Raw genomic sequence first — 24,341 nt, 5'->3', positions numbered from 1 at the left:
TTTTTGAATTGGAAAAGAACTTATACTAAGATACTTCATCTAAGAATTTTCAGAACTCTGAATTTTGAAGAATTACTATTTGATGCAGCAAAGCAGTATATTTTAACTACTGTGTCTGGTGGATAACGAGATGACCCTCAGATATCTCCTGGCACACTTCTTGGCAAGCACCTCTGTTTTCCTATTTTAGTCAAATTTATCACTGCCATATTTTGTTGTAGACCCATGATGCATGTTTAAAGAATGGTTTTCTCATATATTTTATCAGCGTTGATAGAATTGAAAATAAATATTTCAGCGCACGTGGGTGTGTAAGCTAGCCCTCCTCGTGGGTTAGTCAGGATTGTGAAAATTGAGGCGCTAATATCCAGCGATCTAGTAAAGTCGTTAGTGATGATAGCAACATAAAGATGATTAAGCAAGATCAGCTCCAGATACCTAGATCTCGTGCATCTTTCAGTGGCTGTTGTGAGTTTTCTTTCTTTAGTGCATTAAGACTCCTCGATAAATCATTACCTTCCATTTCACAGATAACCTTTGCTATTCAGTTTTAAAGTCATAATTCTAACAGTTGTTTAAAATTTACTCTGTTCAGTCAGCTGGTGCTCAGTTCTAATCTTTTTATTTATCCTCGAGTTTCAAATTTTGAAACACACACAGATACTGTGTGTGCGTGCGCGCGTTTGTGTGTCTGTGTTACTGGTATACATTTTTAGGTAACTTTCCGCGTAAGTACATACCAGCCTTATTTTCTGATCTCTTGCCTATGTCGCCCTCATACATAAACTAGAATTAATTTAATATAGAATTCTGGGTTGAACTATTTTTTCTCAAAGTTTTGGAGACTTTGCTCCCTTCTGACTAACCTTTATTTTCCTAGACATGTCAGAGGCCAGCCTATTTTTGTTGTTTCACAAAAGCTTTTTAATTTTTTTTCTGTCCTGCCTTGGATCTCAGACTCATCATAGTAACAACACTACCAATGGCAACGAACAGCCCCTGCAATTCAGTTTGCTAAGTTAATGTCTTGTTTGGGTCTATTTTCATTCAGTTTGTCTGGAAGAGGGTAAGTCCTTTTGATCCATATACTGAAGTATTGTTTTCATTTCAGGAAAGTTGACTTCAGTCCTGATTTTGATTATTGCTTCAGTTCCACGTGTTTTCATTTCTTCAGAGAAACTCAATAATACTTAGGCTGGAGGCGGTATTGCGCGGAGGCTGACAGCATGGCTCTGCACCGCGCCTGCCTGGGCGGCTTTCCCACTCTTCTCTGTTAGGTCAGGGAAGTTGCTTGACCCCCGGCCCCTCTACTGCCTCAGCTGGGCAGTGGGCACAGTGCGAGGCCTGGAAGGGAATGTGGCAGAGCCAGTGCTGGGTGTGTGGGCAGTTCTAAGTTCATTGTGTTTTTATTGCTAACCCTTCACTAACCATCTGTAGTCTGGCCTCTTCCCCTCCCGTTTTGTTGTACCTCACTCACCTTTTCAAGGTAAGTTGGTGAATGGATAAGCCCTATCCACCCTTCTTCTCTTTTGAAAATATATGTTGGGGGGGGTTCCCTTTTCTCTACACCCTCTTCGGCATGTATTGTTTGTAGATTTTTTGATGATGGCCATTCTAACCGGTGTGAGGCAGTGCCTCACTGTAGTTTTGATTTGCATTTCTCAAATAATTAGTGATGTTGAGAATTTTTTCATGTACTTTTTGGCCATTTGGAGAAATGTCTATTTGGATCTTCCGCCCACTTTTCTGATTGAATTGTTTTTTTGATATTGAGCTGCACGAGTTGTTTATATATTTCGGAGATTAATCCCTTGTTGGTCACTTCATTTGCAAGTATTTTCTCCCATTCTGTGGGTTTTCTTTTTGTTTTGTTTATGGTTTCCTTTGCTGTGCAAAAGCTTTTAAGTTTAATTAGATCCCATTTGTTTATTTTTGTTTTTACTTTCATTACTCTTGGAAGTGGGTCAAAAAAAGATCTTGCTATGAGTTACGTTGGAAGGGGAGGGATAAATTGGGAGATTGGGATTGACATATACACACTACTATATATAGAATAGATAACTAATAAGGACCTACTAAATAGCACAGGGCACTCTGTTCAATACTCTGTAATGGCCTGTATGGGAAGAGAATCTAAAAAAGAGTGGATATATGTGTATGTATAACTGACTCACTTTGCTGTACACCTGAAACTAACAGAACATGGTAAGTCAGCTATACTCAAATCTTTAAAAATTAATTTTTTTAAAAAGAAAATATACTGTAAGAAAAATTGGTCATGTTTTGTGACACACACACACACACACATATATACCTTACACATGTGCTTTGCTTTCTCATGGTTTTTATCATCTCATTTCTCTGTAGTCAGGGAGAGTTTCTCTTCTTGTTTTGGTCCCTTTGCTGAGGTACTTTGCTTCCAGTATTCTGGAGTAGACTTTTATTCTGTTTTGCCTTTTTGTTTTTCCTGATTTTTGATCTCTCCCAATTTTCTTTTCACGTCAGCCTGATCTATGTTTAATTTTTTAAACCAAAAATTATGACTCCTTGTGTGTCTTAGAGAGTCTTAGAGGTGGAGTGGTTGGGAGTGGAATTATCCTGCCACATTTGAGCTGTGTGTTGTCAGCTAAGTGATTCAAACCTCTCTGTGCTTCATCCTATTTCCTCCTCTATAAAAGGGGGGATAGTAACAGTACCTGCCTCATTAATCATTAAGAGAAATGAATTAGTTAATATATGTCAGTGGTTTGGAATAGTATCTGGAATAGAAGAAACACAGTAGTCGTCAGCTGTTACCATCATCATTATCATTGTCGTCCTATCCTTTGCTCCAGATTCATAGAGGTCTCTTCTTCTTATTGAAGTTGACAAATAGTTTTGTAGTTTGTTTTTTTCTTTTCTGGTTACTATTAAAATTTTTTTTTTTTTTGGCCGTGCTGCACGGCATGTGGGATCTTAGCTCCCCGACCAGGGATCGAACCTGCACCCCCTGCAGTGGAAGCATGGCATCTTAACCACTGGACCACCAGGGAAGTCCCTATTAAAACATTTTTTAAAGCATGGTTTTTCTCCCTCTGAGTCACTGGAATTGTGTTCTGCAATATTCTTTTTATAGACCTTGTGTGCATTTTTGTTACTCATTTATCCATTCCAGAACAGGGAGACAAGCTCTTTCTGAACCTGGGTTAGAAAACAGATTCAGGCCCTGCTTGTTATCCTTTTGGGTATTGTAGAGTCACCCTTCAGCTCACATAGGGACCTGACTGGAGGTATCCAGTTAAGGCAGCTCCTCCAGTGAACTGGGAGCCTCTCCTATCTTCCCTCCTGGGTCTTTGACACCCTCCATGGGTGGAGAATATGAAAACCTGCCATCTCCCCTGCGAGGGTGCCTCCAGCCACTGCCCTAGATGGAATGACAGTTTACATGTTCACCCCTGTTCTTCTAATGCTTGACCTGTTGTTATTTGCAAGCCAGGGGTTGAGAGAGGCTGTTAAAATGAAGTAATAGCTGGGAGGGTTGTCCAAAACTCTGGTCACCTCATTCACAGTTTCTCTATGTCAGATGGCCCGTCGCCCAGTTTTCTGGTTTGCAAATACATAGAATTCCATGCTAAAGGGGAGAAGGCTTATACACCTTCCTGATTGTTTCATGAGAGTAGGGTTTCTTTACTTGTGGTGGTAAACACATAGCACATACGTTTTGCGGTCCTCCTATGGCTCTGTGGGTTTGTAGTTAATGAGAAATCCTCCAAGACTTTGCAGTAGATTGACTCTAAGACCAATTGTTCTGAATTTTCTCTTTGTCTTCACTAGGTATTTTTGTGACAAGTTGGGAGAGGTTGTCAGGGCTGCTATAGGGGATACCATTATCAAAAGGATCGTCTCTATTTTAACCTTTAAAAATATGATTCTTAACTCAGATGCAAGCTTCCTAAAAGCCCAAACTTTGTAGGCAATCATTCAACGGATTGTTTCTCAGTGCTAATCACTGAGAAAATGACAAAGAGGGAGAGAGAGGGGAGATGAATGAGAATTGCTTTGGATTTTACTAGCTTTAGTAGTTTTAAGTTCTGACCAACTAGTTTGGGTGTCACATTAGTGAAATAAACCAAAATATCAAATGTTTTACGACTCACCCTGCTTGTACTGGTAAAGTTTACGAGATTTGTCTTGTGAAGTCTCAGTGTTTTCCATACTGAAGGAGACAATGACAGTTGAGGAAAATGTTATTCAGTTAAACGTATGAATAGAGACTAACCTAAGAGTTCTAATCTGGCTTTGCCACCTTCAGCAAACACCCCTCCAGCCCCTAATCCGGGCACGCTATGACATTTTTGCTTCCACTAGTTCTAAAGGGTAGTTATGAGTTTCAGCCTGTTTTCTAAGAACTTCTGCAATTTGTTCTCTTCTGTTTATTCCTTCTTATCACTCTACTATTATGTCTTCATATGGATTCGTGTGTTTGTTTTGTTGTTGATTTGTGATTTTTAAAGGGACAGCCCTGGAAATTCATAATTTAATTTTCGCCGTTAGATTTACAGTATTTCTCGTATTCATTTTCTCACCGATCCCTCAGTCTTTTTCGACGGGCTCATATTTGTTTTCAGCTCGTATACTTTTCCCTGCAATAAAAGTCACTTAACTTTTGTCCTTAAAATCATCTTTACCCTGTTATAGGCAGAAGGAACTTTATCCATTTGAATGAATTGTCTGCTGCATTTAGTTTCCACTTCTGTTGTAGAGTTGTCTGATTCATTCCCTTTCATGTTAGTTTGGCTAATATTTGAGGCTTTTGATTTTCTTTTCCCTATTCTACTTTTCTTACACTTTAAATATTGTAGCAAGATATCTTCATTATTTGCAAATTTTAGGCTAGCTCCTATAATGATAGGAGATAATGATAGAAGATCATTCTGGAGATAGGAGATAGGAGATCATTCTGAATGATAGGAGATAATGATAGAAGAATAGGGCTTGGAATACTCTTCTTGATTTTTACAACCTCAGGTGAGTCATTTATTTTTCCACGGAATCATCTGTTACACAGGCATAATGGTGCTGGCTTTCATCCCTAGCTGTCTTGCTATAAGGGCCAAATGACGCAGAGCAAGATTGTCACTGCTAGTTACATACTGTCAGTTATCAATCTTTAAAAATATCATTTTAAAGGTATTTCTTCTCATTTTCAAATCCATAAGGATAGTTTAATTCAGAATAAAATTTCTAAAAAAGCCAGAATGACGCTGGCCATTTTAATAGACAGCTTTTCCAGAAGGTTGTTCCCTCCACAACTGGAGAAGACTGAGAAGTGACATCACATCTTTGAGGAGAGGTTATCGAAATATACTTTCCGATTGGAATGTTAGCCTAGAAATTATGCTGGGCCTCACACGGGACTTCCCCATTGGTTAAAAGTGAGTCAAATTACAGCTAGAAAAGAAATTTAGAACTAAGAGGAACATCTAGACGTTGCTAGATGTTGACCACGGTATGAGTGAAATAAATACGTTCCACCTGAAAACAAATACGTCATTTTACCCCACCAGAAAGTTCAGTTTGTCTAGGGTGGGACCTGGCCATTAATTTCCAGGAATCCTAACCGTGCAGTCTGGCCTGAGACCCACTGAGGTAAAGCACGTGGAAGCATTTAGAGGTCCAAGCTGGTAGCAGGAGTGTGAGACTTGACAGGGGACCACGTTGTCAGCGACACTGTTAGAATGAATTCATAGAAGTAGCTTATGTTAGAAGAATGTAAACTTCCTAGTTTAGCATGACTTTCTACTGATGTAACATTAATAAGTTGAGCACTTGTTCATTTATTAAGATTCAGGTGATACAGTACTTGTCTTATTTTGACCCTGTTTTCTTGGATTCGTTGGGCTCATTCAACTACAACTTCCTGGGATAGAGTAAAACTCTGAACGCAGTGCTTTTCTTTTGAGCTTCTCTACCACCATTTTATAAGAAGTTCAATGCATCCTGTGCGTATACATTCATATAAAAGCAGTGATGCAATGCCCTCTGAACAATGAGAAGCAAGGTGGTAGTGGGGCCTGCATGTATTTGCCATGTCAAGAATACATTTTAACAGATTACCTCTGATTAAATCAAATTCCCTCTATGTTACATTGTACCATGTGCTGTTTTTGGAACCCAAGTAACATACTTGGCACAAGGGTATAAAAACAGCAGTCACAAAATGAGTGGAATATTCTAAAGCTTTTATAGTTTAATGAAATAATTTATCTCCTCAAATGATATCATAACATGAGTACATTTTCCTCTTGGAACTTGCACACACGAACTACTCAGAACTTACTAAGATGGGGACTTGCCTGGTGGTCCAGTGGTTAAGACTCTGCACTTCCAATGCAGGGGTCACGGGTTCGATCCCTGGTCGGGGACCTAGGATCCTGCATGCTATGCTGCACGGCCAAAAAAAGAAAGAAAAAAATAAAAAACTTACTAAGATGAAAGCAAGGAAAATTCTAAGTAGTTTTATATCTATTTAAAAAATTGAATTTATAATGAAAAACTTTCTCACAGAGAGCCATTGGACCCAGATGGCTTCACAGGTGAATTCTTAAAAATTTAAAGAAGAAATAACACCACTCTTCTAGAGACTAGAAAGAGAGTGAACACATCTCAAGTGTTGGGAAATAGTTCTAAGTGCCCCTAATAGCTGGTTCCAAGTGTTTGAGAGCTCCTGGAATTCGTACACTGTGCTTGTGAGAGTGTAAATTGATTGGAACCACTTTGCGAAGTCGTTTGGCTGTCTATTAGATGTGAACAGATGCATAACCTATGACTCAACAATTCCATTTCTTCAGAAATGGGTATATAAGTGGACCAAAAGATTTGGAAAGAGTTTTCACTGCAGCATTATTCATAATAGCCTCCATCTGGAAACAACCCAAATGATCAGTGGAAGATGGATACATAAATTATGATGTATTCATACATTGAGATACTATAAGGCAATGACAAAGAACCAGCTCCTGCTGTACGTACATAGCAGTATGGATAAACATCAGAAAGAAAATGTCGAGTGAAAGAAGCCAGTGAAATAGTTTATGATTCTATTTATATAAAATTCAAACATTAGCACAACTTACTGAAGGTGATAGATTTTGGAGGAGCGGTTAGTTTGTGAGGGTGTGAATGAATGGGAAGGAACACAAGGGAGCTTCTTGGGTTCTACTTCTTGACCTGGGTCATGGTTGCAGCGATATGTTCGTATCATAAAAAATTGTCAAGCTCTGAATCTGTCATCTGTACCGTTTATGTACATTACTCAATTGAATATGTATGTTATTCAATTTTTAAAGTCAACCACTCAGAAAAAAGGTTAAGATTAAACAACTTTAAGGGAGGCACTGATAAGGAGAAAATTAAATCTTACATTTATACGCTCTAAATAGATTCAAGATAAGACTGTAAATGAAGTGCAGTTCACCTAATCTCTTGCCACTTTGATCTGCACAGTTGATTTATATATCTGTGACTAAAAAAAGAAGCTCCTTTTTCCTTCAAGGAAAGGAATAAATAATTCCTTTAGGAATAGTCTATGGGAAGTTCATAAAAGGGTATTAGTAACCTATTCATATCTATTTCATTTTTAAAGTTGATGTCCATTTAATAAAACAAACTTGTGATGTGCAAAGGGAACTCTGTATCCATGAGATACTTGTAAAAATTTAATTTCAGCAGTGTGTTTTCACCCCCATAGAATTGTTTTCATTGGATATTTAATAGAGATTACACGGGCTTTGGATTACTAAGTGTTCTACTTTTGTTTTTTAAGATTTTTAAAAAATAAATTTATTTACTTAATTTTGGCTGCGTTGGGTCTTCGTTGCTGTGGGCAGGCTCACCGTCTTTCACTAGTTGCAGCAAGTGGGGGCTACTCTTCGTTGTGGAGCATGGGCTCTAGGTGCACAGGCTTCAACAGTTGTGGTATGTGGGCTCAGTAGTTGTGGTTCGCAGGCTGTAGAGTGCAGGCTCCATAGCTGTGGTGCACAGGCTTAGTTGCTCCGCGGCATGTGGGATCTTCCCAGACCAGGGCTTGAACCCATGTCCCCTGCATTGGCAGGCAGATTCTTAACCACTGTGCCACCAGGGAAATCCCATATTCTACTTCTTTATTGATAGTATGTGTTCTCACTGACTCAGCAGCCTTCTTTGTTACCGTCACGGTGAACTGACAAGATCCATTTACTTTTTAGGTGCAGGTGTTTGGACTATATTCTGGAGAAGAATTTCATGAGACTTTTGACTGTCCCATTAAAGTAAGTATTCAGTAAGTTTTAATTTTTCTAAGGATTTTCCCAACAAAGGCAATAGGATTACAATACTTTGAACACTACCAATGTTGCATTAATTTTGTCAGTAAGTATCTGTTCAACCAATGTACCAGATACTATTTGATGCTGGGAAGGTACACAGAATGTATATTATATGACTGTGATCTCAGTCTATCCTCAGGAATCTTTTGTTGTAGTGGGTTAGATCACACACACACACACACACACACACACACACAAAATCTGTGATTAAAGACTCAAAGAGGTAAAAACAGTATTAAGGAATCTAAAACTGAGAGAGGTTACTTCTAGCTGTCCTCGTTAGTGATGACTTTGTAGATGGACTGTTGTTTGGGCTTTAATATACAGGGCTGATGGAGAAAGCTGACTTCCCATGTGGAAGAACAGTATAATATAAACGGAGAGGCTAGAAAATTCAAATCATGTTCAGGAAGTGGCAAATAGTATAGTTTAGATGGTGCATAAAATACTGACTTGGCAGGAAAGCTGCACAGGCCGATTGACGCTGGCTTTGTATTCAGGCTAAGGAATTTGGACTCCGTCTGGTAGATAAGGAGAAATTATTGAATGTTGGAGAGCAAAGAAGTGGTGTAAACTGAGCTAAGCTTAAGGAAAAGTAATATGGCAGCTATAACAGTGTTAGATGTGAGAGCTGATAGACCCAAGGCAGAAGGACCGATTTTAGGTAACAGTCGTGGTCGTTACAGTGGGCATTACAGTTGTTAAAGGAAGAGGTCGTTCAACTTTCTCAGGTGTTTATTCAAACATTTATTGATCAACAGGTGAAGGAGAGATGGGATCTGATGTGTGTTTTAGAAAGCCAGCCCTGCCACAGTGCAGGGGGATGTAAGCAAGAGAGTGATTGGGGACAGGAGACAATTTAGAAGGCTAATGCTGTCCTCTAGAAATGGTGTTACAGGAGCTCAGTGAAAAGAGGGATGGTGAGTACTTACGTTGGTGTAGAAGGAATGAATCGGGAAAGCCTCGAGGAGGTAGACGTCCTAAGACTTAGTGATGGCGTGGCCGAGGGTCGTAAGAGATGGAGGAGCTGAGGGTGGATCCAGGGTCTTGCTTCGGTAATGGTGTGTGGGAATGCCATCAGTGGAAATAAGGGATGGTTTGAGGAAGGATGTTGCTAGTTTGGGCTTGAGTCTAGATAACGGTAGCACATCTGGTGGAAATGTTATGTAGGAAACATTCATGGAAACATGAATATGGACCTCAGTATGGAGGTTGGCCCTAAAAACACAAAATGGATAACCACAGCTGAGTAAGATGAAACCATTTTGAGAGATATTATCCGGTTAAAGAGTCAGATGTGGCACATATATACAATGGAATATTACTCAGCCATAAAAAGGAACGAAATTGAGTTATTTGTAATGAGGTGGATGGGCCTAGAGTCTGTCATACAGAGTGAAGTAAGTCAGAAAGAGAAAAACAAATACCGTATGCTAATGCACATATATATGGAATTTAAGAAAGTGGTTCTGATGAACCTAGTGGCAGAGCAGGAATAAAGACACAGACGTAGAGAATGGACTTGAGGACACGAGGGGGAAGGGGAAACTGGGACAAAGTGAGAGAGTTAGCATTGACATATATACACTACCAAATGTCAAATAGATAGCTAGTGAGAAGCAGCCCCATAGCACAGGGAGGTCAGCTTGGTGCTTTGTGACCACCTAGAGGGGTGGGATAGGGAGGGTGGGAGGGAGATGCAAGAGGGAGGAGATAATGGGGATATATGTATACGTATAGCTGATTCACTTTGCTGTACAGCAGAAACTAACAGAACATTGTAAGGCAATGATATTCCAATAAAGATATTTAAAAAAAGAAGAGTGAGAAGACTGGTGGTCAAATAATTCTGGAGCACTAATTTAAAGATTAAGGTAGTGGGAGAAAAAAAAAAAACAGTGAGGGATCTCAGAAGAATTAGTTAGAGGGATTGGAGGAGACCCAGGAGAGCGGTGTCAGGGAAGCCAAAGGAGAGAGGGTTTCCAGAAGGAAGGAGTGGGCATCGTGGGAAAGGCAGTGCAGAGATCACATGAGGTGGGGACTGAAACACGTAGCAGGAGGCTCACCACGTGTCAAGAAGTAAATGGGAGATGAAGAAGTAGAAACAAGCAGCGTAGACTCTTCTTCCAAGAAATTTCCTGATGAAGAAGGGAATTCATCTGATAGACGGAGAGAAAGCCAGGGTCCCAGGAGCATTTCTGCTGGTCATGTTTTGGTTGATGGTAAAAAGTCAGTAGGGGGGAAAGATCAAAAATAAGAGAAAGGGAAAACTTAGTGGAGCGGCACTAAGGGATGGGATCCGTCGTGTTGGGAGGGAGAGAAACCTTGGATATGAGTCCTCCAGCCTCCCGCCGGTGAGGCCAAGCCCAAGGGTTGCTACGTTGGGCGGTGAAGGACCCGCAGTCAAGGGCAGTGACCAGGAGGGGAAAAAAGGGGTAAGGTAATGTGGTGGAGGGGCGTGGGGATGTCTGGAATAGCAGCTGGATGGTGCACTGTAAGAGAGCTAAGAGGACTCTCGTACGGGATTTTAAGAAGGTGTGACAACAATATGCAAATGATTCCACTGGTATCCAGGGTGGATTAGGCAAGTGTGGAAGGGAAGAAGGGCTAACCTGGGAAGGAGGAATGGTTAGAGAAGTGAGGAGTCACATGCTAAACGCCCTCAAAATGACAGTGTAGGAAGAGGAATCTATTCCGTTGGAGGCTGGAAATCTATTAGTTAATTAACAAGAGAGTAGAATGTATTTAGTTGGAGTTTTATGAAGGTGTAATTGTGTGAATTTTTTTTTAATGCCCAGAAATATTCTGTTAGGTTGGAAAAAAACACAGTGTATTAGTTGATGAATACATGGGTCTGGGATAAGAAAATAAGGAGGCAGAGTCTCTGCAGGCTGACAGCCATAAAAGGGGAGCCCTGAAGATGGGTTTACACTGAGTGCAGCCACCAGACCTTCAGAAATGCCACTGGCAAGTGAAGTAAACGGTGGTGAGGATGGAGCAGCCTTGAGAGCAACCTTTCTGAGGGGTTGGGAGGAGATCGTGGAGAGCGGATGAGAAGCAGGGGGCCGGGAACTGAGGCTGGAGGTGAAAGGGAAGGGCCTGGATGCTGCGCTCCGGAACTCCTGGGTCCTGCCGCTCTGTTGTCTTTCTGCTGTTAGGGCGCGGATGTAATTGTGCTAAGTGTCTGAGGCTGCATCGCCAGCCCTGTTCCATGGGGTCCTCTCAGTCACTGGAAGGCGTCTGGACAAGGAGATAGTTGGGTTCTTTCTCTGGGTTTCTTCTATGAAATGTATTCAGTTACACACATTTGTGACGTCTCGCTGCCTCTACTGACTGCCTTGGCTGTCTCTAAAGAGGGGTGCCTACTCAGAGGGTCCCACTCAGCCAGAAACGACAACTGTTCATGCTCATCTTTTAGCTTTGACCCAGCTTCGTAGAAGAAACCTTTTCACACCAGAGCAAAACTCATCCTCAGTTGGTGCAGAATATTACCTGCATAGATTACTTCCTACCAGGATACCGGGTTGATTTTTAGATCATGCTGCCGGTAACGTACAAAGGGCTTTCATTCTGTGCTGGAGCTGTGACTCCTAAACCACTGTTGGGGGTCCTTATTCCCTTGCAGATCATCGCCGTGCATCCGCATTTCGTGAGATCCAGCTGCAAGCAGTTTGTGACCGGAGGGAAGAAGGTAAGTGCTGCGTGTTGACCGTCACATGCCGTCTTTGAGGGGGTTCTGTTTGCTCCTTAATTTATCTTTAGTATTTTTAATGTCTGCCTCTTTGTGCAGAGAAAATTCGCGAAAGCACAATGTAGTGAAATCAGGAGACCATCACCTCCTGGGGGAGGTGTGGCCTCAGTGCTTCTCACTGACATTCCTTTGGAGTAGATGTAGGGCAAAAACAGAGATGTTACTCCAGCTACCACCTAGTGCTTTGAAATATTGTCCCTTCCACAAAGAAGAAGTAGCATTTAACAGTAACAAAAGAGCAAGGAAACTAGTGTTTTTTCCCGTTGTAGAAAATCTCCTGCAGGCCTTGAGACAGTTTTAGAACAATTACGGCTCTTTGTTACTGACACGTTCCTGGCATTTATTATCTTAGTGCTATTTAAAAAATAAGAGAGTAAAATAATCCTTCTGTACATTTACATGTTTGTAGATAAATTCTAAAATTAAAGACTCTGCTTATAGAATAAGTTCATTTTTCTATTCTTATTCACCAGGGATCTTTTTAGAAACCATTTTTATAATAAAATGCTACCACTGTCCTGGAACTCTGAGTGTTATTTCATATTCAGTTTGGGGATCAGTGGAGAGAAGGCTCTGTGCGGTATTTCTATAGCAAGGTATAGGTATGGAATGGCTGCTTTGAGGCTCAGCTACCAAATGATTTGGAATGTTCTGTAGTAGTTATCTGTCTTTTTCCCTTGGTCTGCAGCTTCACAGAATGATAGGGCATTCATAGAATGTCTGTAGAATTAATCAGCGGGAATTACAGATTTAAACTAACTTTCTCTATCTTAGACCTGCAGCTAATTCACTCCTGAAAGAAATAGCTCCCTCACTTGTCTTTGTTGGCCTCAGGAAAGAGTAACTGAAATTCCTCTTGTTAAAGTATTTCTTTACCAAGCACTTTTCTAGTTAGGGAATTTTATGTGAGATAGAGCATGAATTCACTTAGCTGTTGTCGACTGAAAAAAACCTGCACAACGTGAGAGCTGTGAGTTAAGTTTTATCTGGGGCAAAATGAGGACTATAGCCCGGGAGATAGCATTTCCGATAGCTCTGAGGAACTGCTCCAAAGAGGTAGGGGGAAGGTCAGGATATATGTGATTTTGGTGAAGGGGGAGTACATGCAGTCAAGTACACATTTTTTGCACATATTTTTCTACTAGTCTCATGAAGGTTTCTGCTAGTCACAAGGAGCAGACGTCACCATGAAGGATTTTAGTGTTTTTCTAGATATGAGGAGATGCAAGAATTGGGCTCATAAAATTGGCTCCTGAAAATATCTAACTATCTGAAGACCTGTTCTGCCAGTTTTTTTTTTGTTTTGTTTTGTTCCCCAGAGCACAGAGTGCCTGATTTCTGATCTCCACCCTGAACTCCTTTCAGAGGGTGTTGAAGGTCAGCAGCTGCTGGGGCTCATAATTTAATCCTTGTAGAGGGAAATAGCCAGTGCCAATTTGTAGGAGACAGTATAATTTAAACCCAGGCATTTTTATTTAAAACTCAGTGGGGATAAAGAATGCTGAGTCACTGTGTTTTTTTGTTTAAGTGGCCTAAAACAACAAACTTCCATTATCTCACAGGTCAGAAATTAAAGAGTGACTTTCCTGTATGGCTCTGGCTCAGGGTCTCTTGTGAGATTTCAGTCTATTTTTTGCCCAGGGCTGCACTCATTTGAAGGCTTGACTGGGGCTGGAGTATCTGCTTTCTAAAAGCTCTGTTGCCTTCTTAAGAGCAATCCCTCATAAAATGTTGATAACTTAAAATATTGATAAATCACTTTGGTTGAAGTACTTCCCTAGTGGGGATGCAGTTTTGAGTTCTAGCTCTCCAATTTCAGAAGTTAGAGATTTTACAGTTGTCCCCTATTTTTTGAAGGTATTGGTATGAAAGAACATATTAGAGATAATATGAGTGATGTCCAAGTGGACTCATACTTTGGGATTTTCCTGTGTTGGTGTGTGTTCTTAATAATCAGCTTGTTGGTGGAGGTTAACAATTGCTTTTATACTGTGAAGGATACCTATAGTCTGATGTAGTTTGCCACAGTAGTTGTGCTACATGAATGTCTTGTCAACCTGCAGGATGCCTGGGTTAACTGTGTCAATTTCATGTTCTTTGTCCTTCTGCTTAGCATTTGACATCATTTACAGACATCTGTAGGAAGGACCTTGTGAATGTAGCTGTTTGGGCCAAAGCTTGTTGAGTAGATACATGAGCAATTATATGGACGACAGAGTAGTGTGGGCAAGGTCATATAGAGAGAAGTTGGAATTTATACAAAGACTACGTTGTGAAAAGCAGTAAAATAAGTAGAATTCACTGAATGCTGAACAGGCAAGAACATCAGAGATTTGGTTCATCTTTTTGGTTATCACTGACTGCTTGACAAGTTTTTCTGTGTTCACTGTTCTAAGAGACAGCATTGTCTCTTCTCCTTTCTTCCTATTCACTTCTCCAGAAATGCACGGGTAGACATTTCTTCCCAAGCACAAAAAGATGTTTAATTATGTGTATATAAATTAAAAACAGTTCAGGTCATCTGGTGAAAAAGTTAAAAAAAATGATATTGTTAGAATTTCTGGATTACAGTCATTTAAAAGAAAAACCACACACCAGAGGGTTAGTATATTGTATAAAGGACTTCGGATATTGAGCTTGATAAAAGTATATGTGTGATATTTTGAAGTGAAGAATCAGAGGAGTCCACAGGTCAATGCAAATGATATTGTCATCTCTTTTAGATTTTTAAATAGCTTTATTGATATGTAATTTGCATACCATAAAGTTCACCAGTTTAAAGTGTACAACTCAGGGACTTCCTTGCCTGTCCTGTGGTTGAGACTCCACGCTTTCACTGCGGGGGGCGCAGGTTCCATCCCTGGTCGGGGAACTAAGATGCCGCATGCTGCGTGGCACAGCCAAAAAAACTAGAGTGTACGATTCAGTGGATCTTAGTATATTTACAGAGTTGTGCAGCCATCACCATAATCTAATTTTAGAGCATTGTCATCATCCCAACCTCGTCCCCATTAGCAGTTACTCCACATTCCCCTTCCCCCACTTCCCAGCCCCAAGCTACCACTAATGTATTTCACTTCTCTATAAATTTGCCTGTTCTGGATATTTCATATAAATTCTGGGTATTTCATGTAAATGGAATCATACAATAAGTACGTGGCCTTTGTGTCTGACTTCTTTCATTAGTGTTCTAGGTACATCCATGTTGTAGCATGTATCAGTACTTCATTCCTTTTTATGGCCAAATTACATTTCGTCGTATGGATATATCATATTTTATTTAGCAATATTTAATTATGATTTATTATTTAAATATTTTATTTAAATATTTATCAGTTGATGGACATTTGGGTTGTTTCCACCTTTTGACTATTATGAATAATGCTGTGAACAGTAGTCAAAACATGGAAGCAACCTAAATGTTCATCAAGAGATGAAGGGATAAAGAAGATATGGTACATATCTATACAATGGAATATTACTCAGCCATAAAAAAGAATGAAGTAATGCCATTTGCAGCAACATGGGTGGATGTAGAGATTATCATACTAAGTGAAGTAAGCCAGACAGAGATCATTATAATATAGCTTATATGTAGAATCTAAGAAAATGATACAAATGAACTTATTTACAAAATAGAAATAGACCCACAGACATAGAAAACAAACTTATGGTTACCAAAAGGGAAAGGAGAGGGGGAGGGATAAGTCAGGAGTTAGGGATTAACATATACACACTACTATATATAAAATGGATAACCAACAAGGACCTACTGTATAGCACAGGGAACTCGATTCAGTATTTTATAATAACCTATAAGGGAAACGAATCTGAAAAAGAATAGATAAATATATATGTATAACTGAATCACTTTGCTGTACACCTACTTCAGTTAAAAATATAATAAAATTAAAGGCCATTATAATTTTTCCTACTTATGTTAAAGGCTTAAGAAACATTGGCAAGTAAATGTGCCCTCTATTCAGGGACTTGTGACATACAAACTATTCACTGATTTCTCTGGATTCATGAAAGTTTATTGTGTAAATATGTATTTAGTGAGTAGTAAAAATTAGTGTTTAGTCAATAAACTAGAGTGACTTCTTTGTACAGGGTTAAATAACCAGAGATTTCCAAAACATGCACCAGCTTGGTGTGCTTTGCAGAAATCTCCGGAGAGATTTCTTCCTTCTGTATGTGTATGGTATGTACTTTTAAAGATCACTTCCGCTGCATGGTTTTTGGCATTTGCGTGTTTTTTTTGTTTTAAAATAGATTTATTTAGTTGAAGGTATTTCAGGAAATATTTCTGATTTCATTAAGGAATGCACCTTTGATTTTAAAAATTAAGAGAAAGGCTTTTTGGAAGGTGACATTAAGAAACAGATACTATTGTGAAAAGATTCTTTTCTCTTTTAGGGTGTTAGCAAATTTTTAGGAGGACCTCATTTTTTTCCCCTTATAACTGAGTTATGGCATTTTGTTCCTTTGATAAATGAGAAGAACAAAGACTGTGTTGGCCCAATCGCAACTCTGATCATTTAACTGCAATTTTCAGCCAGCACGCCATAAACTAAGCAGAACTAGTTTGAAGAGTCCAACATTTAGCAAATGGTGATAACCTTGCAATAATCATACATTGCAGATATCAAGACCTCCCTGTTTAGAGTGGATGGCAGATCATATAGGGGAAAAAAGAACAAAGACAAATAGCATGTAACTGAGAGGTAATGACCTTCTGCCTTTAAGAAAAATTTAATCTTAAAAAAAATTGGAGCAAAGACTAGCCAAATGAAGGTGTAATGTGGAATAAAGGCATTCTTAAGGCATTCTTAACCCTTAAGAACACTGATCTTACTTAGACTGACAGCTAAATGCATCTAGGAATTGTATGCCAACTTCTGTAGACAATGATGAAAGCAGCGCAGCGACCACAGAAGCGGAATAGGAAAGATGGATGTCCTACAGTGACATATTCATGATGTCATTTCATAAGAAAATTCAACAGAGATGTCTAATTTAATATTTTAGTTGATTTGATTTGATGAGAAATTTTGATTCCTGGAAAAACATTTCTTTAAAAGTAATCAGAACATACATTTCAGAATAGTTCCATAAAATAGCCATGTAGCAGAAAAAACAAACTGCAGTTTGACACACTTGTTGATATTTCCTTTTTAAGGTTCTAGCTTCTTAGGTCTTTAGAGAGAGCTCCTTATCCACCCAGGACTAGGGAAGAGGAGGCAATAGTTCTGTGTGGCATAAACTTTTATTTTAGGTTTTCAAGGTAACTTCTTAGTAGTTGAATGCCATAACTGGATTTATGGACTCCAGTGCTTGACACATGAGCATAAAAAGCTTATTCTTGGACTTCCCTGGTGGCGCAGTGGTTGAGAGTCCGCCTGCCGATGCAGGGAACGCGGGTTCGTGCCGCGGTCCGGGAAGATCCCACATGCCGTGGAGCGGCTGGGCCCGTGAGCCATGGCTGCTGAGCCTGCGCGTCCGGAGGCTGTGCTCCACAACGGGAGAGGCCACAGCAGTGAGAGGCCCGCGTACCGCAAAAAAAAAAAAAAAGCTTATTCTTAATTCTGTTTTGTTTCCATGTTGAAAAAAAGAAAAGGAAAAGCACATCTCTTAAGAGTGCCATTGGAGAGAGCTTTAAAACATGAGAATCGATGGATTTTTTTTTTTTTTAAGTGTAACCTCCTTGTGTAGCAAGAATTAGAACGCATGAACATAGCAATGAGGTTATCTCTTGGAGAAATAAGTCTGCAAAGCAGATCTTGTCTGGGTTTGTTTTTTTTTTTTAATTAACTTTCTCTGTCAGCAGATAAACTTGAGCTCCCTACAACCTTTACCTTTGAACTCTGAAATGCACTTCATAATAACTGATTCTCTTCCTTTGACAAATTATTAAATTTTCGTGATGCAGTTTGCAGCAGAGTTCATTTCTCGAAACGAGGGAGTCAGCTGTTTGGCATTGTGGTGGGCCAGGTCCCCTCATTCTAGCCACAGGGACAGCTTGCTTTGTAAGCTGGAAAACGTCAGTCAGCAAACGAGGTAAGGACCTGTGTGCATAAAATGAGAAAAAGCTCTTCACTGTTTGGGGCTGAAGGCTTATGGCAAATTTTACCTGAAGGACAGAAGTAGAAGCATCAGCTAGCTTCTCAGTGTCCGAGAATGATTGGCAAAAAACAAATTGCATCTTGGATTCTTTTTGGAAAAGGATGCCATGGAGCAGCTTTTTGTAATAATGCGAATCTTTTTAGAATTTAGACAGCCCAGCGAACTACTATGACCACTAAGTGTGAAACGTAGAGGTGCTTCCTTATATGTTTGCTTGTCTCCTGGTCAGATGGAAAATGGGGTTTTTGGGGTCACAAAGGATTTTTTAATTAAAAAAAGTTTTAAATTAATTATTTTTTTTAAGTTTTGGCTGCGTTGGGTCTTCGTTGCTGTGCACAGGCTTTCTCTAGTTGCGGCGAGCGGGGGCTACTCTTTGTTGTGGTGTGCGGGATTCTCATTGCAGTGGCTTCTCTCTTGTTGTGGAGCACGGGCTCTAGGCGCACGGGCTTCAGTAATTGCAGCACGCCAGTTCAGTAGTTGCGGCACGCGGGCCCTAGAGTGTGCGGGCTTCAGTAGTTGTGGCCTGTGGGCTCAGTAGTTGTGGCGCATGGGCTTAGTTGCTCCACGGCATGTGGGATCTTCCCGGACCAGGAATTGAACCCATGTCCCCTGCATTGGCAGGCAGATTCCTAACCACTGCGCCACCAGGGAAGTCCCTTAATTTATTGATGTATAGTTGATTTACAATGTTGTATTAATTTCTGCTCTACAACAAAGTGATTCAGTTATATATATTCTTTTTCATTCTGGTTTATCCACAGGATATTGAATATAGTTCCCTGTGCTATACGTTAGGACCTTGTTGTTTTTCCTCAAAAAGGGTTTGACATCAGTTATGCCGCCCAGTCCGCTGACCAGTGGATCTTCAGAATACTTCTGCAGGCGATCAGATGCTTGATCTTAGGCAGTTTTCTACATGCAAACTTTTCTTACACATTACTTCCCAGGCAACCACCAAATTTATGTCCTAGTGGTTGTATGTAGAACCATTGTAAAGAAACACTTTCATTTCTTCTAGGCACTGTGTTATAAATTGTGGTTCCATTCCTAGAAGTTCATCTCATGCTGTATACATACCAAAACTGATTAAAAACCACCAACTAATAGGAAGTAAAGCACAATGTAACCTTTACAAATGTTTCTTAGGAATGTAAAGCCAAGTTGTAAAATAGCCATATTGTAAAAGTATATTTTGGTGGGTTTTTCTCTCTGTGCTGTACTGGTTGAAGCTAAAAATTGAAATCTAGGTCTTAAAATAGAAATCATTTTCAGTGTCAGAAACAGGCATTGTTCCTTGCTTTCAAAGTTAAGTTCATTTGTCTCAAACATCAGTTGCTTTTCTGATGTTGATATGTAGAGCTCCCAACATCCTGGAGATGGATCCATGGCAACTGCATTTTCTTCAGTAATCCCCCTTGTTTCATTGCCATCAAAAGGCTGGTGAGAACAGAAACCTTTTTGCTTTCATGAGTTCAACTAACTTTTCCATGTGTGATATTTCCATATTGTTTGTGGCTTCCCCCTGGACTCTGATGATAAGCTTACCACCTGTCTTCCTAGAGCAGTCAAACCAGCCTTTGCTCCTTGCTGAAAATATCTTCCTTTGCATGTTGAGAATGCTGTGGCTGTCCTTAAGTACTTGGAATAGTTATTTCCTCTGCAAGAATCATTGTTTGGTTTAGTATGCTCATTGTTTCCTTGTGGGGTTTAGTACCAATGGACTGTCATTAACACTGGGAAGCCCCTCTCTTTCTCTCTCTCGCTCTCTCTTTTTTTTTCTTTGCGGTACGCGGGCCTCTCACTGTTGTGGCCTCTCCCATTGCGGAGCACAGGCTCCGGACGCGCAGGCCCAGCGGCCATGGCTCACGGGCCCAGCCGCTCTGCGGCACGTGGGATCCTCCCGGACCGGGGCACGAACCCGTGTCCCCTGCATCGGCAGGCGGACTCTCAACCACTGCGCCACCAGGGAAGCCCCTCTCTCTTTTTTAAAATAAGGCTGTAGAGCACAGGGAACTATATTCATCATCCTGTAATAACATATAATGAAAAACAATATGAAAAAGTATATGTGTGTGTATGTGTATATATATATATATATAAAACTGAATCACTTTGCTGTACACCTGAAACTAACACAGCATTGTAAATCAACTCTACTGCAATTAAAAAATAACATAAAATTTTAAAAAAGATAAGGCTATATAAATAATTGTCATTAACCTTGAGAGGTGTTTCCCTTCCCCCCCCCCTTTTTTTTAAGACAAGGTTCTATAGCAAGGGGTCACAGTTATTACAATTATAAGTTGGTGTCACCAGTACAGACTACACCACAGTCATTTCACAGGGCTATTTGACGTGAATAGTTCTGCCTCTTGAGCACAGCTCGGTTAGAGGGTCCACATAAGGTGCTGTGAGCACGTAGAATCTGTTTTCAGGAATGGTCCGTTTCCAAAAGGAGATAGGAGGAATGCTGCTGGTGGAAAGCAGTTAGCCCATAAGACCGTTAGTCAGAATGATGATTTGGTGGGAAAATGAGTATTCCCAGTCTTTTGAGAGGAAAAAATATGTGTATGTATATATGTATGTATATAGCACTGTTGGGGTTAATTTTGCAGTCCTTTGTCTTTAAGCATTTGGGGCTTTTCTCCCCCGCAATCGTTTGTTTGATCCCTCTCAGTTTTCTAATTCATTTTCAGCCAGTATTCCTTTTTGATGGTTGTAACAGTGCAAATTTGAACAAAATCAACATCTAACGGTGGTGAATTAGCTGTGTCAGTGCCCTGCGGCCAAAGATCTCCGGAACACACCCACCAGGCATGAGGAAGAGGGTGTGCTAGAAAGAGGGCGTTACAGGTTTTGGGCTGATGAAAGATGGTTTGGGGAGGGTTTAAGGAAGCAGAACTTTGCTCTGGATCGGGTGCTGTCAGGAAGCAAGAGTAATTCCACCACTGGGTATCTTAATACATCATATCTAGAAGGAGGACAGACCAAATGAAGGCTAACGACATGTTGATAAAGAAGCAGCAGTCTCTCCTTTTAGCCAGGATAGGGAGGTGTCTGGTCATTTATGTGGCTTGGAAAACATTGATATCCTGTCAGTGTTCAGATATGATTATGGAGTAGTCCTGGTTTTGTCCTCATCTCATGGTCACGGGGCCCTGTCTGATGTCGGTGTTCTGTGACATTTTTTATATTCACCCGGAGAACACGAATGGCAGGCCAGTTCCTGCATGCCAGTTTTTCTCTTTCTTCGTTGTGACAAATAAAATGCCCAACATTTGCTAGATGACTTCTGTTGAGGTACTTTATGAAAATATATGTATGGTCTGATTTCGTTTTTTTGGTAGAAATATAAATGTCTGGTGTAGCAATTTCTTGGAAAGCTGTATACCAAATTATTAACAATATTAATAATATTAACATATATTAACAATAGAACAATAGTGTTCTTCCTGGCCTTCATTGGCTTTTATTTTCTGCTTTTTTCTTTTTTGGTAGAAAACATGCCTTTTATAATAATAAAAAGCAATAATAAAAGAATGTATAAAGTAATCCCAACTATTTTTGTTGTTTTCAACTTAGCATTGTAAATCATATGAAATTCCCTACATTATTGAAGTCTAATCTTAGCTCAGATGTTCTTTAATGGTTACATAATATTCCATCCTGTGGGTCTATTTACTTTTCTTAATCATTCTCATATTATTGGACCATTGGGTTGTATCCAGCTTGGGGTTAGCATAAATCATGCTATAATGAAGCTAGAAATCTTTTGTCTGTGTTTCTGAATGTTTTCCTAGCACTACGATTAGAATTACTGGGTCAAAGATTATGATTATCTTTTAGGCTTTGGATACATAACTGCCAAGTAAAGGTACATTCCAGAAAACATACTGATTTACACCATCTGTGTTAGAGGACCCGTTTCACCGTATCAGCCTGCCAATTTGATATACATAGAAAGAGATTCCAATGTGCTGTTTTGTAACTTCTTTGAATTATTAGTGATTTTGAGCATTTTTATTTACTAGTCACTTAGATCTCTTCCTTTGTGACTTCTGTGGTTGTAGTATTAGCTCGGGGCAGCTTTTAATATTACCATAGAAGCCAGGACAATTGACGACTGTCCGTTTGATATTTATTGTCAGTTTGAGCACAAATTATTGCTGCTTACTGAGTAGCCTGCAGCCTTTTCTCCAATTTTAGCTAAACCTGGAATAATTATTCTTGTTCTAGGGAGGCATTATATAGGAGTCATAATGAGGCTTTAGAGTAGATGCTGAACCATGTACAAAGAGGACGAATATATTCTACTCCATAGATGTGAGTCTGCCCCCAAACCATCTGTCCTGCTGCTTCCTTGGAGGCTCTCAAAGACGAGCCACGGTGCCCAGTTAAAGTCAGGTTCATTTCACTTGGTTTCTTCTGTAGGCAGTGTCCTGATCTGTACTTTTCCCCTTTTGCTTCACTTTGTTGTTTTTTTTTTTTTTACTTAAAGTATAGTTGATTTACAATATTGTGTTAGTTTCAGGTGTACAGCACAGCGATTCCATTATATATATATGTATATATGTGTGTGTGTACATATTCTTTTTCAGATTCTTTTCCCTTATAGGTTATTACAAAATATTGAGTATAGTTCCCTGTGTTAGAGAGTAGGTCCTTGCTGGTTCCCTTTTGCTTTACTTTGCATTGAGTGAAGTGCTTGTTCAGATCCGTAAAGCTGTATGTTCAGGTGACTCTTTCTCTTATTCAAGACTTAGCAGTTTTGTGTTTCTTTTTCATAACCTCGCTGTGCAAAGATCTCCCCGAGTCGTCGACGATTGAGATTATGCGTAGCTAAAATTAGAGATATTTGTTCATCGCACAGAACATTAATTCGTTTCATCACCCAGTGGATGGCTTTTGTGTTTTCTCTACTCTTAGCGGGGCAAGGGGTCCAGCCTTGAAGCCAGCCCCAGGAAACAGACCCTCAGACAGCTGCAAACTGAAAAACAGACCCAAGGTGTTTGACATGAGCAACCAGCTCTATTAAGTCTGCAGGACCCACCTGGAAGGTTTTCTGTTTGCTTGCTTGTTTGTTTTGTTTTTAGTGGTAAAACTATTGTTTAAATGCCCCATTCATTTCTGGAATCCCATTTACAATTGTGAGTTGCATATGAAGAAATTGCAGGTTGCTAGTTTGAATAGGAGTCTGCCTCACATGCTGGCTACAGTTGACTGCTAAACCCATACAGATGGGCAAGTAGTTATATAGATCTGTATCTCTCTGTCATTGCTGGTTTTTTTGTCTTTGTGTGGGGTTTTTTGTTTTTGTTTTTGTTTTTAATATAAAGGGACTGCTCCTAAGTGGCATATCTTATGTTTAACTTCTTTGGTTCACCTTGAACCCATAGCTTGTAATTCTTGGTCACTAAATTGACTGTTACCTTACGTTGATAACGGTGTTTTCTTAAATTTCAAAGCACATTTCTGGCTACATAGTTTTCACAGGAATAGTTAACTTCAAGGATTTGTCCAAAACTTGTGTGTGTTTTAGTTGTGTTTATTCAGGTATTGCTTGGAAGCAAATAGCCTCTGAGGTGGCCTCTGGAAATCCATCTGTGTACAGAGACTTTCTCTGGTAGCAGTATCTGGCCTGTGTTTAACTGCTTTTAAATGTGTTAACTCACCTTTTGGGAAAGGGGATGCAGGAAATAAACACCGAATTGAAAGCAGTAATATATGTGGGAAATCCCTGTTTTCTTCCTACATGTTTTAAGTTCTCTCTCAGTGGTGTTTAGAAAGGCTGTGTGTTTTAAACTTTGGTACTGAGCCAAAGCAGGAAGCAGGACAAAGGTGTTCTCTGCTCTGTGGGGTTCTTCTCGGTCACTTCTGTCTCCATCAAGATTCAAGACTCCTATCTGCTGTCAGCAGCCAGCTACCACCCCAGGTCTTCTCCATGCTCACTAATTTTTTTTTTTACTTGCCCTCTTGACTTTTTCCATTTTATCCCTAATGTCTTCCAATCTTGGATTTTAAAATCCTTCTGTGATAAGTCCTCCCCATCATTATGCCCTGTGTCTATTTTTCCTGGGATAGCCTTATTTGGCTTTTTTTTTTTTTTTTTTTTTTTTTTT

The 24,341-nt window shown here is 39.9% G+C and overlaps 1 protein-coding gene across 1 annotated transcript in view; it reads left to right on the top strand.

Moving 5' to 3' along the window:
- VPS41 (VPS41 subunit of HOPS complex) overlaps positions 1-24,341 on the top strand; it is a 187,649-nt gene that overhangs the window by 84,180 nt on the left and 79,128 nt on the right. Inside the window, exons 6-7 of the mRNA XM_024750657.1 lie at positions 8,226-8,288; positions 11,971-12,036. Of these exons, the coding sequence (XP_024606425.1) occupies positions 8,226-8,288; positions 11,971-12,036 (129 nt within the window). The remainder of the gene's footprint in view (positions 1-8,225; positions 8,289-11,970; positions 12,037-24,341) is intronic.

The sequence above is a fragment of the Neophocaena asiaeorientalis genome, unplaced genomic scaffold (assembly GCF_003031525.2).
Source record: "Neophocaena asiaeorientalis asiaeorientalis breed wild unplaced genomic scaffold, Neophocaena_asiaeorientalis_V1.1 scaffold60, whole genome shotgun sequence".
Classification (NCBI taxonomy): Eukaryota; Metazoa; Chordata; class Mammalia; order Artiodactyla; family Phocoenidae; genus Neophocaena; species Neophocaena asiaeorientalis.
This window is presented reverse-complemented; position numbering and strand designations above follow the sequence as displayed.